Consider the following 14,049-nt stretch of genomic DNA (forward strand, 5'->3'; position numbering starts at 1 on the left):
AGGTAAATTCTTTAACTTCTGATGTGTCCCTGTCTTTTTCGACAAGTAAAAACGTAGGATGGAATGTCTGTCTTTTTCTTTCATGGAGTCATGGTTTTTCTTTTACTTATGCCACATTCGAAAATCACAATCTCAACACACAATTTTGGATATTATAACCCAGGCATATATAACATATGACATAGTTATATATTGTATTGATCATTGTATATCTCTCTTTGTATTGATTTGTATTGATCATTGTACATCTCTCATTTCAGGGACCTAAAGGAACATATTGAGAAGGTTGCAACAGCAACCGCCGGATCCACGACGCAGAGCTACTGTCATGGAGATAATGATGAAAGATCCGCCGTCGTCTCGCTCTATTCCGCATCTGCATAATCCAACTGCTCCTGCCTTTGTGATAACATGTAACGCATGCCACCTCGATATTGAAAGTGGTCAAGGTTGGCGCTGTGAAGTTTGTCCAGTCTATGATGTGTGCAATTCTTGTTTCAATAAAGAGGCCGGTTGTGCTAATCATCCTCACATGTTAACAAAATATTCATCACTAGCTGATCAAAACGCTCTGAATAAAGGAGTTAGGCAATTGCGGGACTTGGAGGTATATTGTAATATTCAGTTTCTTGGTGTTGTTGTTGTTGTTGGTAGATTCTTATGTTAAAAAAGATGCCTCTTCTTCTCTTGCTTTTAGGCTTCTCCTGATTTAAGAAATGGATGGGATTAGATTAGTCATATGGCTCCCTCCACAATGTCTCTGAAAAGCTAAAGTTTTCATTTATCTAAAATATGCAGCTCAGGAAAAGGCTAGAGGTTTTGGTGCATACGTCGCAGTGCCGTTCTCCACGTTGCCAATATCCCAATTGCAGAAAAGTGAAGGATCTATTTCGACATGGTCTCCGTTGCAAAGTACGTGCCTCAGGAGGTTGTTTTCTATGCAAGAATATGTGGTATTTCTTGCAACTCCATGCTCGGGCCTGCAAGGACTCCCATTGTTACGTACCTGGATGCAGGTAAACTCTTTAACTTCTGATGTGTCCCTGTCTTCTGCCCACATTCGAGAATCTCGCAATCTCAACATACAATTTTGGATATTAGAACCCGGGCATATATAACATATGACATAGTTATATATTGTATTGATCATTGTATATCTCTCTTTGTATTGATTTGTATTGATCATTTTGTACATCTCTCATTTCAGGGACCTAAAAGAACATATTGAGAAGGTTGCAACAGCGACCGCATACACGGCGCAGAGCTGCTGTCATGGAGATGATGAGACAGAGAGCTGCAGAGAAGTCGCTGGAACCTCTGGTTGATTAATTCGTATTTACTAAATCTATATAGGATCTAAACAGAAGTGGAAATGTAATCTTCTTCCCCAGGTTAAAAGTTGAAATAAGCTGGTGTTTCTGAATAACACATGTGCTAGTGAAGGCGCACGTAAGACACGAAACAAACCCTATACCAGTTTGCAGTGTCGGCCCGACATTCACAAGTACCCTACGCAAAAATATTAAAATGTGCCCTTTTCACATATTACAAAAAAACGTTTACAAATTCCAAAAACAGTCGAATAACCATAAAGGAGTTAAACAATACACTCTCAATCACGAAATTTGGCTCTACGTATACTTTTTTTTTGCAAAATCATTCATCAATGTCACATAATCAAGCTTTTCAACCATAGACGTCTCAATTGATAGCAAAGCCAACCCATTCAATCTCTCTTGTGACATGGTAGACCGCAAATAGTTTTTTATCAACTTCAACTTTGAGAAACTTCTTTCCGCTGTGGCAACTGATACTGGAATGGTCAACAATATGCGATAAGCAATTTCTGTGTTTGGATAGCAGCCTTGCATTCTCTTCAAAAAATCAAGCACTTCAATAGGTTTCTGAACTTCCTTTCGTATTACTTCTCGTAGAACCTGTAGTTCAAGAAGCAGTTCCTCACCAACTATGTCAGAAACCATATCATTCCTTAGAGCAGCCTCTAGGTTCACACATGATGTCTTCAAAGTATCATCATTTGACAATTTCAGTTTCTTTAAGTCAAATAGAAATCCAAAAGTTTTTCATACCTTTGGAATTGTTCAAACCTTGACTCAAGAGAAACTAGAGCTTGATCAATAAGTATGTTGAAGTAGTCAATTCTGAATCTCTCCTCTGGCGTTAATATTACGTTTTCACTAACTACTTCTCTGTCCTCACCATAGTCCTTCTTTTTTCTAATGATACGCTTTTTGTTCACGGGAAATGTAGCTTCAATCTCCATTTCTGCTGCAATTTGTGTAGCTTTAGACTTTGCTTCCTCAAAACCTGTCTCTATGTATTTCTTAAAATATGACTCAAGTCCATTCAATTGGTGAATCGCCGCATCAATATCCATATTTTCTGACTGCAAGCTCTTGCTTACTTTATTAACAACAGAGAGAAGGTCATACCAAATAACCATACCAAATAAGAACTCGAAACCTCCAATTCCATGTGTTTCACTTAGTGCAAGAGATTCAGCATCACTTCGTGTTCCCGGATCATCAGTACTTTCAGCCAAGGTAAGTAAAGCTTCTCTGATTTATGGGGCTTGAAACCGTATTGCTTTGACACTTTCAACATGACTTTCCCACCGTGTTTGAGACAAAGATTTAAGAGTTAGTCCTCCAACCACCTCTATCAATATATCCCACCTATTTGTTGAAGAGGCAAACAAATTATATATTCTTTGAACAATTCCAAAGAAAGACACAGCTTTTGTAGAAGAAGATGCTATATCACACAACACAAGATTAAGATTGTGGCAACCACATGGTGTAAAGAAGGCTCTTGGATTAACTTCTAACAACCTCTTCTGAACTCCTTTATTCTTTCCCTTCATATTAGCTCCATTATCATATCCCTGCCCTCTAACATCATCAATATCTAACTCTAGTTCAACCAATGCATCTTGGAGAGAAGAAAACAGCCCTTCTCCTGATTTATCTTTGACAATCAGAAATGTCAAAAAGAATTCCTCAATCTTAGTTGATGTTGTAGAGACATCCACACATCGGATAATCAAAGTCATTTGTTCTTTGTGACTAATATCCGGAGTACAATCTAAAATAATAGAGAAATACTTTGACTCATGAATCTTCTTGATGATCATAACTTTGATTTCCATAGCAAGCATTGTAATTAACTCATTCTGAATCTTGTGGCTAAGGTAATGCGAATAGATTTCCTTCCTTTCAACTTTTCTAATATGCTCTCTCATCACTACATCAAATTCTGCAATCATCTCAATAAGACCCAAAAAATTCCCATTATTTGCTTCACCAAGCTTATCACTATCCCCACGAAATGCCAAATTTCTCTGAGCTAATGTTTTCACCACTGCAAATATCCTCAATAATACCTCTCTCCAATGGCTTCTCTCTCTTCTTAGTTCTTCTTGAGCATACTTATCAATTGTCTGATTTTTTTGTAACCTCACCTCCAAATCTGTCCAGCGTGTCATACACATAACATGATCGTGAGAAACTTCATGTTGTTTTAGTCTTCTAGAAAAGTTTCTCCAATCATTGTACCCCGTACTTGCCAAGTTACCACCACTGTCTTCATGTCTAAACAACTTGCAGCAAAAACAAAAAGCTTTATTCAAAGCTTTTGAGTATACCAACCATCTTCTATCCTGTTTCTCTCCATTGACCATTTCTCTTGTGTAGAATGCTTGAGAAAAATGCCTACCAATACTATCTTTAGGGTACCGATAACCACTTGAAAACCTTGTTGCAGGACCATTTTTAACCAACAAATCTCTCAATCTTTGATCAATGTTTCTCCAATTCCCAGGATCATAAATATCAGAAATATCAGAAATATCTTCTTGCTCCTCACTTTGATTTCCAGTCTCATCTAGATGACATTGATCAGAATTATTGACATCTTCATGATGCTCTTCTTCCTCATCTCTGTTAGAACTTTCACCAGATTTCTCAACTTTCTTTACATACTTGAACATAGAACCTGTTATAGACTTGATGTATGCTTGTTGTTTCGCCTTCTTTTTTCTTTTATCATGTCTCGTTGGTTGACTCTTTATGACTCCAGATGGCTTCTTTTTTTTTACTCCTAATGGTGGCATCTTTCTACGAACTGAAACAAACAACAAGCAAAGGATTTATAAACAGAAACACACAATCATGGCACACAATGACACAAACCAACAATTACAATCTACAAAATGTCAAAAGCTATAAACTAAGTCTAAGAAAACTGAGGAAGTAAAGAAAACAGAGAAGAGTATTATAAAATTAAAATAATTCCAAACAAGTCACAATTAGAAACAAGTCACAACTGAAACAAACATGAAAGAAGAATATTTCTAAATTCTAACCAAACGAAAAACAAATCCAATGCTCTGCATAATTGCTTTGATCCTTTGACAATATTTTAACAGAAAACGGAAAACCAAAGCAAATTAAGAATATTGCAATTGATTTTCTGATTTCAGTTTAGAATTTTACTAAATACTAATCATCAAATTTGCAAAATTTTCTTTTTACTAATTCAACAAAGGAAAACAACACATTGGAAGGTAAAACGAACAACAAACCTCAAAAAAAACTATGACTTGAACAGTTGAACTTGAAAGAAAACCAAATTCGCTCACATATGTGCAGAGAGAAGTCGTAACGTCGTCCGATTTTTTTTTTTTCTCTAGTGTTTTATAAAGATTTAGGTTTTCCACAATTTTAAAAGCCTTTTACATATCCAACAAGAAAAAAAGCCTTTTACATGTAAATAAAAAAAAACCTTATACATATCCTACACAAAAAACAGGCCTTTTATGTATATATTGTTTAAAAAATTTCTATGTAAAAAGGTCTTCAAAATTAGAGGGCCGAATCGCTTGCTTCACTTGCTTCTCCAGTGGGCCGGGCCTGCCAGTTTGTTTAATTTTTAGATGGATTTGTATGTTCTGTTTTATCATCTGCATATCAAGCATTTCATTCGTTTAGTCAGTTGATTTTATTTTGTTTTCTGCAAATTTGCCTCATTTAGCCTCCAACTACATTGTATGGGACAAAGTAAAGTGTATGGGAGGGGCTGCCTGGGTTCTTAGAAACTCTGATCAGTCTTACTACATTCTAGGAGAGCTTTTAGTAATATGGTGGTCTCAAATGAGATGGAATTGGAATGTTGGTTGTGGGCAATAGAAAGCCTGGTAAGTATCAAAATTAGGAGAGTTATTCTCGCAATCGAAGCAAAGGATTTGATGCAAGCTATTCTCTGACCAGAAGCTTGGCCATCCTGTAAATCCCAATTAGAGGTTTGTTAGCAGGGTTAAAGCACATCTCATTTTGGAAACTACAGATAGAGGATAGAAGTGCAAGCAAGTGATCATTTCTGATCGCTCAAAGTGTCACTGTGTCACTAGAGAGGATCCAATACAATCATATGTTGCAGCAGGGTATTCACAATGGTTGCATGATCTTTTTAACCAAGAGAGTTCCGTTACTGGTTTGTGATTTTTTTGGCTCTCTTTGTAGCTATGTCTGATGATTGTAATGGATCCTCCCCATTTTTTGTAGTGTTAGCTTAGCCGTTTCTGCTCCTTGTAAAAACTATATGCATCGGTTTATAATATTCAGACGAAAAAGAAAAGAAAAAAAAAGGGATTGGCTCACACAATCACATACTTGTGCAGAAAGCAGAGAAAAATACATGTTGAGGCCCGCTAATATGAAAGCCCAATAGGCCCAATGTGTTTCTACGGTTTCTCCGTTTCGCTAACGTAAGCAACTCGAGTGCGAGTGTGACTACCATGCGCTTTTCCTCTGTCCCATTTTGAACACTAGAGTCGCAAAACCCTCTGCAAGAACCCTAAAAGCTAAAACCTTTTTGCGATCAAAACCGAAATGGGGAAAGTTCCGCCGTCGTTTCGCTCTTTTCCGGCGAACCAACTGGTCAGAAAACCCACACCATCTCCTCCAGCGCCGCCGCGTGATTTTCGCAACAAAACCGCCGTGAGAGATTCAACTAGACTCCCCCAGACTACTCATCAACCCCTTCATCGCGAGCCCTTTAGGAACCCTTTCAAGTCACCAAGTCTCTCAGACGCCAAAAGCCTCTTCAATTCAATCGCCGCCACTTCGAGAATCCCACTCGATCTCAAATTCCACAACTCTGTTCTTCAATCATACGCCTCAATCGCTGCCGTCGACGATACCGTGAAATTGTTTCAGCACATCTTGAAATCGCAGCCTAAGTTCTCACCTGGGCGTTCCACTTACCTTATCTTGCTCTCACATGCTTGTAGAGCTCCTGATTCGTCGATTGCGAATATTCATAGAGTTCTCAATGTCATGGTCAATAGTGGTTGTGAGCCTGATCATGTAACAACTGATATTGTGGTTAGGTCTCTTTGCGAAACGGGTCGGGTTGATGAAGCTAAGGCTTTGATGAAGGAGCTGACTGAGAAGCACTCGCCTCCTGATACGTATACTTATAACTTTCTACTGAAGTATATGTGCAAAAGCAAATCACTTGGTGTTGTTTATGAGTTTGTTGATGAGATGAGGGAGTCTTTTGATGTGAAGCCTGACCTCGTCAGCTTCACTATCTTGATTGATAATGTGTGTAACTCTAAGAATCTGAGGGAGGCAATGTTTTTAGTTGATGTCTTAGGTAACTCTCATAATGGGTTTAAGCCTGATTGTTTCGTCTATAACACCATTATGAAAGGCTTTTGCACACTGAGTAAAGGGAGTGAGGCGATTGGTGTTTATAAGAAGATGAAGGAAGAAGGTATTGAGCCGGATCATATTACTTACAATACATTGATATATGGATTGTCGAAATCTGGGAGAGTTGAGGAAGCTAGGAAGTACTTGAAAATTATGGTTGAAGCTGGTTATGAGCCAGATACTGCTACTTACACGTCGCTGATGAACGGAATGTGTAGAAAAGGCGAGTCTTTAGGTGCCTTGAGTTTGTTGGAAGAGATGGAAGCAAAAGGGTGTGTTCCAAACGATTGTACTTATAATACTTTGCTTCATGGGTTGTGTAAGGCGAGGTTGATGGATAAAGGGTTGGAGTTATATGAGTTGATGAAAGCGAACGGTGTAAAGCTTGAGACTAATGGTTATGCTACGCTTGTGAGGTCTCTGGTTAAATGTGGTAAGGTGGCAGAGGCTTATGAAGTGTTTGATTATGCAGTTGAGAGCAAGAGTTTGACTGATGCTTCTGCGTACACGACTCTTGAAACTACCTTGAAATGGTTGAAGAAAGCGAAAGAAAAAGGCTTGGTTGTCTAAGTGGTATACTCTAGCTAAGGCTTACCAACTTTCTTCTTTGTTCAAGTCCTTGTTATTTTCTATAAAAGGAATGATATTTGATTCGTTATATTGAAATTAACAGTTAAATCCTCAAGGAACCAGTATTGATTTTTGATAGTAGGTGGTTTGGTTATCTATGTTGGTAATATTCTCGTCACATGAGATCTCTAAAGGGTTCCTTAAACACTCGAAAGATCGATTCAGGGACATTTTTTCTGCTATGTTTCTATAAAAAAAAAGTCATTTTCTGCTATTCAATTGGTATCAGCTTCTTGATTAGTGTCATGTAGTCTGTTCTTACAAGCTATTGTAAAATGCTATAATTTTGGCTGTTGATCTTGTCTGGGGTTGTATCCTGAGAGAGATTTGCTTTGATAATTACCCCATGTGTTCGGGGTAAATGACGCAGAGTATCTTGAATAAAGATTCTTTCTTTTCTCTAGCTGCAGGGAGAGACTGTGAACAAACTTATCTTATATGTTCTGTTTTAACACTAAGCAGCCAAGTGCAGAGTATCATGAATTATCAGTTGAAATACAAAACCAAATCATTGAGGGGGCAAGAAAACAGAGGACAACGTTGGTGGAATCATGAAGAAGACTTTTTACAAATGGTCAACAACATTATGGTATTAGTCTATTTCATTTTTCTAAGTGACCAATTCCAATCATTTGGTGAATATACTCTTTTGTTTTTTGTTTTTTGTTTTTTTTGTTTTGGTCAAAGAATATACTCTTTTGTTTATTTTGATATCTCGTCTGTCATGTTTCATTATCTATTTTCTCCCCACCATTAAACAATAGAATGCTACGGAGAAAATACACGTATTAGGAAGAAACGTACGTACCGCGAGGTCCACGAATACAAGATTCTCCTACCCTTATTGTAAAACGCATAGATTCTTAAATCTACAATAGTCTCCAGCTTTTTTCTTGAGTTAGTATAAGTTTCTCCGAGCTGTCATGTTCTTGTATACATCTCTCGTACAGATCTTTTTGTATATGCCAGAGATGATAAAGGAAGCAAGAATAGACAATAATGGGGACAATATAATCAGGAAAATCTGAGAGCTTCACGTTGCCGGGTTCGTGATCACAGAGAGAGAATTAATAAACACAATGACAATGGTGCAAAGAAGATCCTCATTTCCATAAGATTTTAAATATTTAATACATGCACAATTGCTATTGCTGAAGAGATTAGATTTATTTATGACTCAAGGAGCTTCGACTATAAGTTGAGTTGCTTATGAAGACTACTCATTCAACGTAGTCATTGTTGAACAGTATGACGCTATAAGAGATGTAGCTTTTGTAAAGAACGACATGATTGTATAGTTTCAGTCCAATCTTGTCCCTTCAAAAAATTCCGGTTGGTTGGCTTAGAAATGCTATAATTTTGGCTAACCCGGCTAGTTTTCTAAGCCAACCAACCGGAATTTTAACAAAATTGGATGCTATCCGTTTATGTATTTAGATGCCAATTTTGATTAATTTTAGCATTCCTGTTTGGATACCATTTTTCGGATGCAAATGTCTCTTATTTTAATAAGAAAAAAAGTAATTTTGATATGATCTATATATACCTTTACAATATTAGATTTGTTATATATTAAAAAAAAAACTCAAAATAACTATAGTAAATTCATGTCAAGTATTATATATGTACACCTACAATTTTAGGTTAAAATATATCAAACAAAATGTTGCGTTGAAATCGTAGGATACAAAGTTGTGAAACGCAAATTCAAATACAAAGATTAACGGAAAACTGATCTAGTTTTGCATTTGAATCTTTGTAAGAGAAAAAAACGTTCTTGATTTTCTAAATTTCGTTTACATAACAATTCCATTATATTATCAAAAAAAAAAAAATCATTATTACGTTCGTATCAAGTTGAGATTAGAAGTATGGTAACTATTCTGTAGTTTAAATTAAACTTAGTTTTTATTTTATTTTTGTATTACTTGAATGGTTTTTCACTTTTGTATGATGATGACGCACGACCACGATATAAGCATAACTCAACAAAACACTTGTTTTATAGTAGTATTATGCCATTACCAACGTCCACTCTTCCCACCTACATATTCTTCTCTTCATTAATTTAGAGAAATCGGTAGGAGAAGAAAAACAAAAATGGGAGATCATTCTCATTATTACAGGTTGCTTTTTGATTAATTAACGTTAACACATCTTTGTCACAGATTCAACTTCCTAAATACTAATATACTAGAATTGGATCCGTGTTAGAGCACAGGTTAACATTTATTTTGTAATTTTTATTTAAAGTGTTATATATATGATTGTTTTATTTGTTTTAATTTTTTTTTTGCTCAAACACTATGTCATGAAATCATATGTTGAATATAACTTATGAAAATAACATCTATTTTGAAAAATCTATTCTAGTAGATCTAGATTTTGACCCGCAGTACACTGCAGTTTAAGTTATCAAAATATTAATTTCTATTTGTTAATTTTATTTGATTTGTTTAGTTTTAAAAATTATATATTATATTTTGATTGTTAATTATATGATTTAACCTACACTATACCGCATATTAATTATTTTGTTATAGTAGTAATTAATCGATTTAATTGGATACGTCTGTTAATCTAATATTCATATTGTTAACAAAATAATGAGATGATATTTCATCCATGTAGCACCGAATTAATGAAATTTTAAGTTTCTATTAATATCTACTCAAACATGTCTAGCCATATAACCCGTCGTGTGATATTTTAATTCGTTGTACACCGCAGAAAAAACTTCATAAAAATATTAAATATATTTATAATGTTTTTAAAAAGTTTCTTTTTTTTTAGAAATTGAACTACTTATAATATTTGAACTTCTTATAAAGTTTAATTATTATTAATATCTTAAACAGTTAAAAAAAATTAAATGTTTTAATAATTGAAATATTAATAATCTTTAAAGTTTTTAAAAAGTTCACAAAATAATGAGATGATATTTTACCCGTGTAGCACCGAATTAATGACATTTTAATTTTCTATTAATATCAACTCAAACATGTCCTACCATGTAACCCGTCATGTAATATTTTTTTCGTATATATTATTAAAAATTAAAAAGTTTGAATAATTTTATTATTTTAGAAATTGAAATACTTAGAATATTTAAACTTCTTATAAAATTTAAATATTATTCATATCTTAAACATTTTATAAAAAAGATAAATGTTTTAATAATTGAAATTTAATAATATTTAAAAATTTTAAAAAGTTATACATTTGAATTTTTAAAGTTATTAAAAGTTGAAATTCTTTAAAATAAAGAACCATAATAAAATGCATAAAATTTTTAATTTCAATGTCTGATAAATCAAGATTTTTGCTCATTCGTATTCAAAATCATTTTTGTCTTTTTTTTTATTAATATGACTTTGAATCTTTGTCTAGTTTTTTTAGGTGATGTAGGGCATTTTGTATATTTTTTTTATTCATCAGTTGAGCAATATATGTCTGTTTAAAAAAATTTAAATTACATCATGTGCAGAAAAAATTCATAAATTTTATTAATTAAATATATTAGATAAAAATTAAAAAAATTAAAATATAAAATAAAATAAATGTGAAAGAAGAATCACATATTTTTGTTTTAATTAGGTTGAGAGATTTCCTTATCTTTTAAATGTTACCTATAATTGATTTATATGTTACTATAATTAACTAAATTCATACTATCCTTACTTACCAAAAATCAGACTAACCCGTATATTATGTGATACACATATGTCACAAGTTTATAACCAAAAAATCATAAATATATCTATTATATAGTTTACAAAAAAATGTCGTGTACTTTTGTTTTATTATATAGGAGATTTCTACTTTTTTATATATAAATGACTTTTGATTAACTAAAACCATTTTATTAAATAATAAATGACTTTTTAATTTTTATTTTTCCGCTCGACCAACGAAACAATAGCTACTAGCTAAAAACTATCATATGTAAACCAATTCAGCTGGTTCTATGAATCTAAAAATTGTTTAGTTGGTTAAATAGCTAAAAACTATCATATGTAAACCAATTCAGCTGGTTCTATGAATCCAAAAATTGTTTAGTTGTTTAAAGCCATTTTAGTGTTGGAGGTACTTTAGGGTACACACCTGACATGCGCCACAAGAAATAACCTTAGAAAAGAATGTTTTTGGAGATTTATGCTATATACAATGTACGTAACATGATTGAACACATTCTTTGGAATTTGGATGAATGCAGTAATTGGTGGCTGCCAATGAGATCTTAAACAATGGTAAAAACAGCTTTTACACGTGTACATAATGCCAGTGTCGTGGACAAATGGAGATGTCCGTTTACAAGTCCATGAAAGGTGAAATTTTACAATCTATTAGAGGCTTATTAATTTTTTTTTGCAGATTTTACAATTTACGAGAGAAATTAGAAATATTATTGGATATTACCACGGTGGTATTCTTCAGTTTAACAATACAAAAAAAAAATATAGTTTTACTTGGTAAAACTGTAAAAAGAAACATGCAAAGTAAATAACTGTACATGGTAAATAGTTTTCCTTTTGCATGTAATTTAAACAGATAACACATATGGTATAAAATAAGTTTTAGGAAATATATATGGTGTTTTTCTTGTTTTTATTAGTAGATTCTTTGATTTATCAACATGTAGTATACCAATTTAGATGGACTTACAACATCACTAGGACAAACCGCTAATCTTTGTGTCTTATTTTTTTCACTTAATTTGTTCCAAAGTAATTACTAAGAACAACAAATTTGTTTAAAAAAATCTAACTCTTTTTTTTTTAAATGTCGTATTAATTTGGATAATTTTCATCACACAATTAAATACTTAAATATTTTAAAGTCACTCAATGCAAAAGATACTCAATGATGTTAAGATGTGTAATTTGTATACCATAATTATCTAATTAAAAAGGGAGACAATATAATTTTGAGTTTAAGGCTTTTAATCCAAACCAAAAGATCTGGAAAAAAAATTAATACATAAAATCATAATTAAATAGTAAATATCATGTACCTAACTTTGAGTATATTATGTACAAGATCTACACACTTACTTTACTTTAAAAAAAATGCTAGTTGCCTAGTTATGATAAATTCACTTTAACCTTTGTTGAACTTTTCATGTATATCTTCTAATTTTATAACTACAAGCAGAATTATCAAACCAGACACATATATGGAATTAAAGTTTTAAAAATATCAGTTCAATAGTTTTATGTTACACTTAAGTTGGGGAAAAAAATTATTACCGGTTTTTTACTTTCCGCTTGATTTGAGGTAAGATAACACTAGAATATTAAGGCCTTGAATGGTTACAAGTTTTTAAGTAGATTTTGGTTTTAGTTTTTCTAAAAATCTAATTTATTGTCATTCAAGATTTTATAAAATTGGTTTCCCTATAAAATATAAAATCTACTTTTTGGTAGATTTTAACCATTTACAAAGAAAAACCATCTTATAGTGGGTTTTTTTAATCGTAAGTGTTTTTCTTTCATTTTTCAATTTTTATTATTATTTTTAAAAAAGTTTCAAACTATTTAGCAAAAATCAAAAACCAAATATTTAAAAACCAAAAACATAAATCTAAAAATCAAAAGCTAAAAAGCAATTTAAAACTCATTCCATTCATGGCCTAAGATTTGGTTTGGAAACCATATATTTGTAAAAAAAAATTGAAAAGCATTTTATAACGCTACACTATCGTCTTGTTCATTTCTAAGAAAATCTTACACACCTCAAGGCGTGTCTCATAGATTTTGAGATTGTAACTTAGTATAGGACATTACTAAGTTACAATCTTAAACTTTTCAAACTTTTCAACACCAGCAGGAGTTCAAACTTTTCATAGCTGTCAGTCTCTTTTGTTTGTCTAAGTTAGCTTGCTTGATTTTCTCCAACAATTCAGCCTCATCTTTCTTCCTTTGCTTTTGCTTCTAATCCACCTGCTTGTGTTATGATGAGAACTATTGTTTGGTGTATCCTGCTGGTGTTGGAGGAGTTGGTGTTGGAGGAGCTAGGAAACGTGAGAGATAGGACTGTGAGGAGGTTTGAACTCCTTGGACTCCTTGCTGATGGTGTGCAAGGTTTGTGTGAGGTCTGATGGTGTGGGTTGAAGTTGTCGTGTAAGTTTCTGCAGTATTAAACCAAAACCAAACCTAAAAGTTAATAACCAAAGCTTGAAAGTTTTCAAAACAAAACATGAAAATTCAAAATCAAAACCTGCAGTGTTCAAAAAGAGTTCAAAAAGAAAGACCTGAAACTCCACAACAACTATCTTGTTTTATAGTAGTATTATGCCATTACCAACGTCCAATATTCCCACCTACATATTCTTCTCTTCATTAATTTAGAGAAATCGGTAGGAGAAGAAAAACAAAAATGGGAGATCATTCTCATTATTACAGGTTGCTTTTTGATTAATTAACGTTAACACATCTTTGTCACAGGTTCAACTTCCTAAATACTAATATATTTCTACTTTTTATATATAAATGGCTTTTGATTAATTGAAGCCATTTTTTAAAATAATAAATGGTTTTTTATTTTTTATTTTTCCGCTCGACCAACGAAACAATAGCCACTAGCTAAAAACTATCGTATGTAAACCAATTCAGCTGGTTCTATGAATCCAACAATTGTTTAGTTGGTTAAAGCCATTTTAGTGTTGGAGCTACTTTAGGGA

At 33.1% G+C, this 14,049-nt stretch overlaps 2 protein-coding genes and 1 long non-coding RNA gene across 3 annotated transcripts; 1 reads left to right on the forward strand and 2 right to left on the reverse strand.

Moving 5' to 3' along the window:
- Positions 1-1,631: 1,631 nt before the first annotated feature.
- LOC147920907 (uncharacterized) lies at positions 1,632-4,132 on the reverse strand. The gene is made up of 4 exons (XM_087501283.1): positions 3,774-4,132; positions 2,905-3,611; positions 2,126-2,508; positions 1,632-2,054 (listed from the first exon to the last, which is right to left on the reverse strand). Exons 1-4 carry the CDS (start codon positions 4,130-4,132, stop codon positions 1,632-1,634), a joined length of 1,872 nt encoding a protein of 623 aa, XP_087357409.1.
- A 1,682-nt stretch (positions 4,133-5,814) lies between these two features.
- LOC104767070 (pentatricopeptide repeat-containing protein At2g17670) lies at positions 5,815-7,422 on the forward strand. Its single transcript, XM_010491092.3, has one exon. The coding sequence runs from the start codon at positions 5,910-5,912 to the stop codon at positions 7,305-7,307; it is 1,398 nt and encodes a 465-aa protein (XP_010489394.1). The 5' UTR covers positions 5,815-5,909; the 3' UTR covers positions 7,308-7,422.
- A 5,538-nt stretch (positions 7,423-12,960) lies between these two features.
- On the reverse strand, positions 12,961-13,745 carry LOC147920908 (uncharacterized). The gene is made up of 2 exons (XR_015590386.1): positions 13,621-13,745; positions 12,961-13,497 (listed from the first exon to the last, which is right to left on the reverse strand). It is a non-coding gene; the product is annotated as an uncharacterized LOC147920908 (long non-coding RNA).
- Between the last annotated feature and the right edge of the window lie 304 nt (positions 13,746-14,049).

The sequence above is a fragment of the Camelina sativa genome, chromosome 19 (assembly GCF_030686135.1).
Source record: "Camelina sativa cultivar CO46 ecotype springtype chromosome 19, ASM3068613v1".
In the NCBI taxonomy this organism is placed as follows: Eukaryota; Viridiplantae; Streptophyta; class Magnoliopsida; order Brassicales; family Brassicaceae; genus Camelina; species Camelina sativa.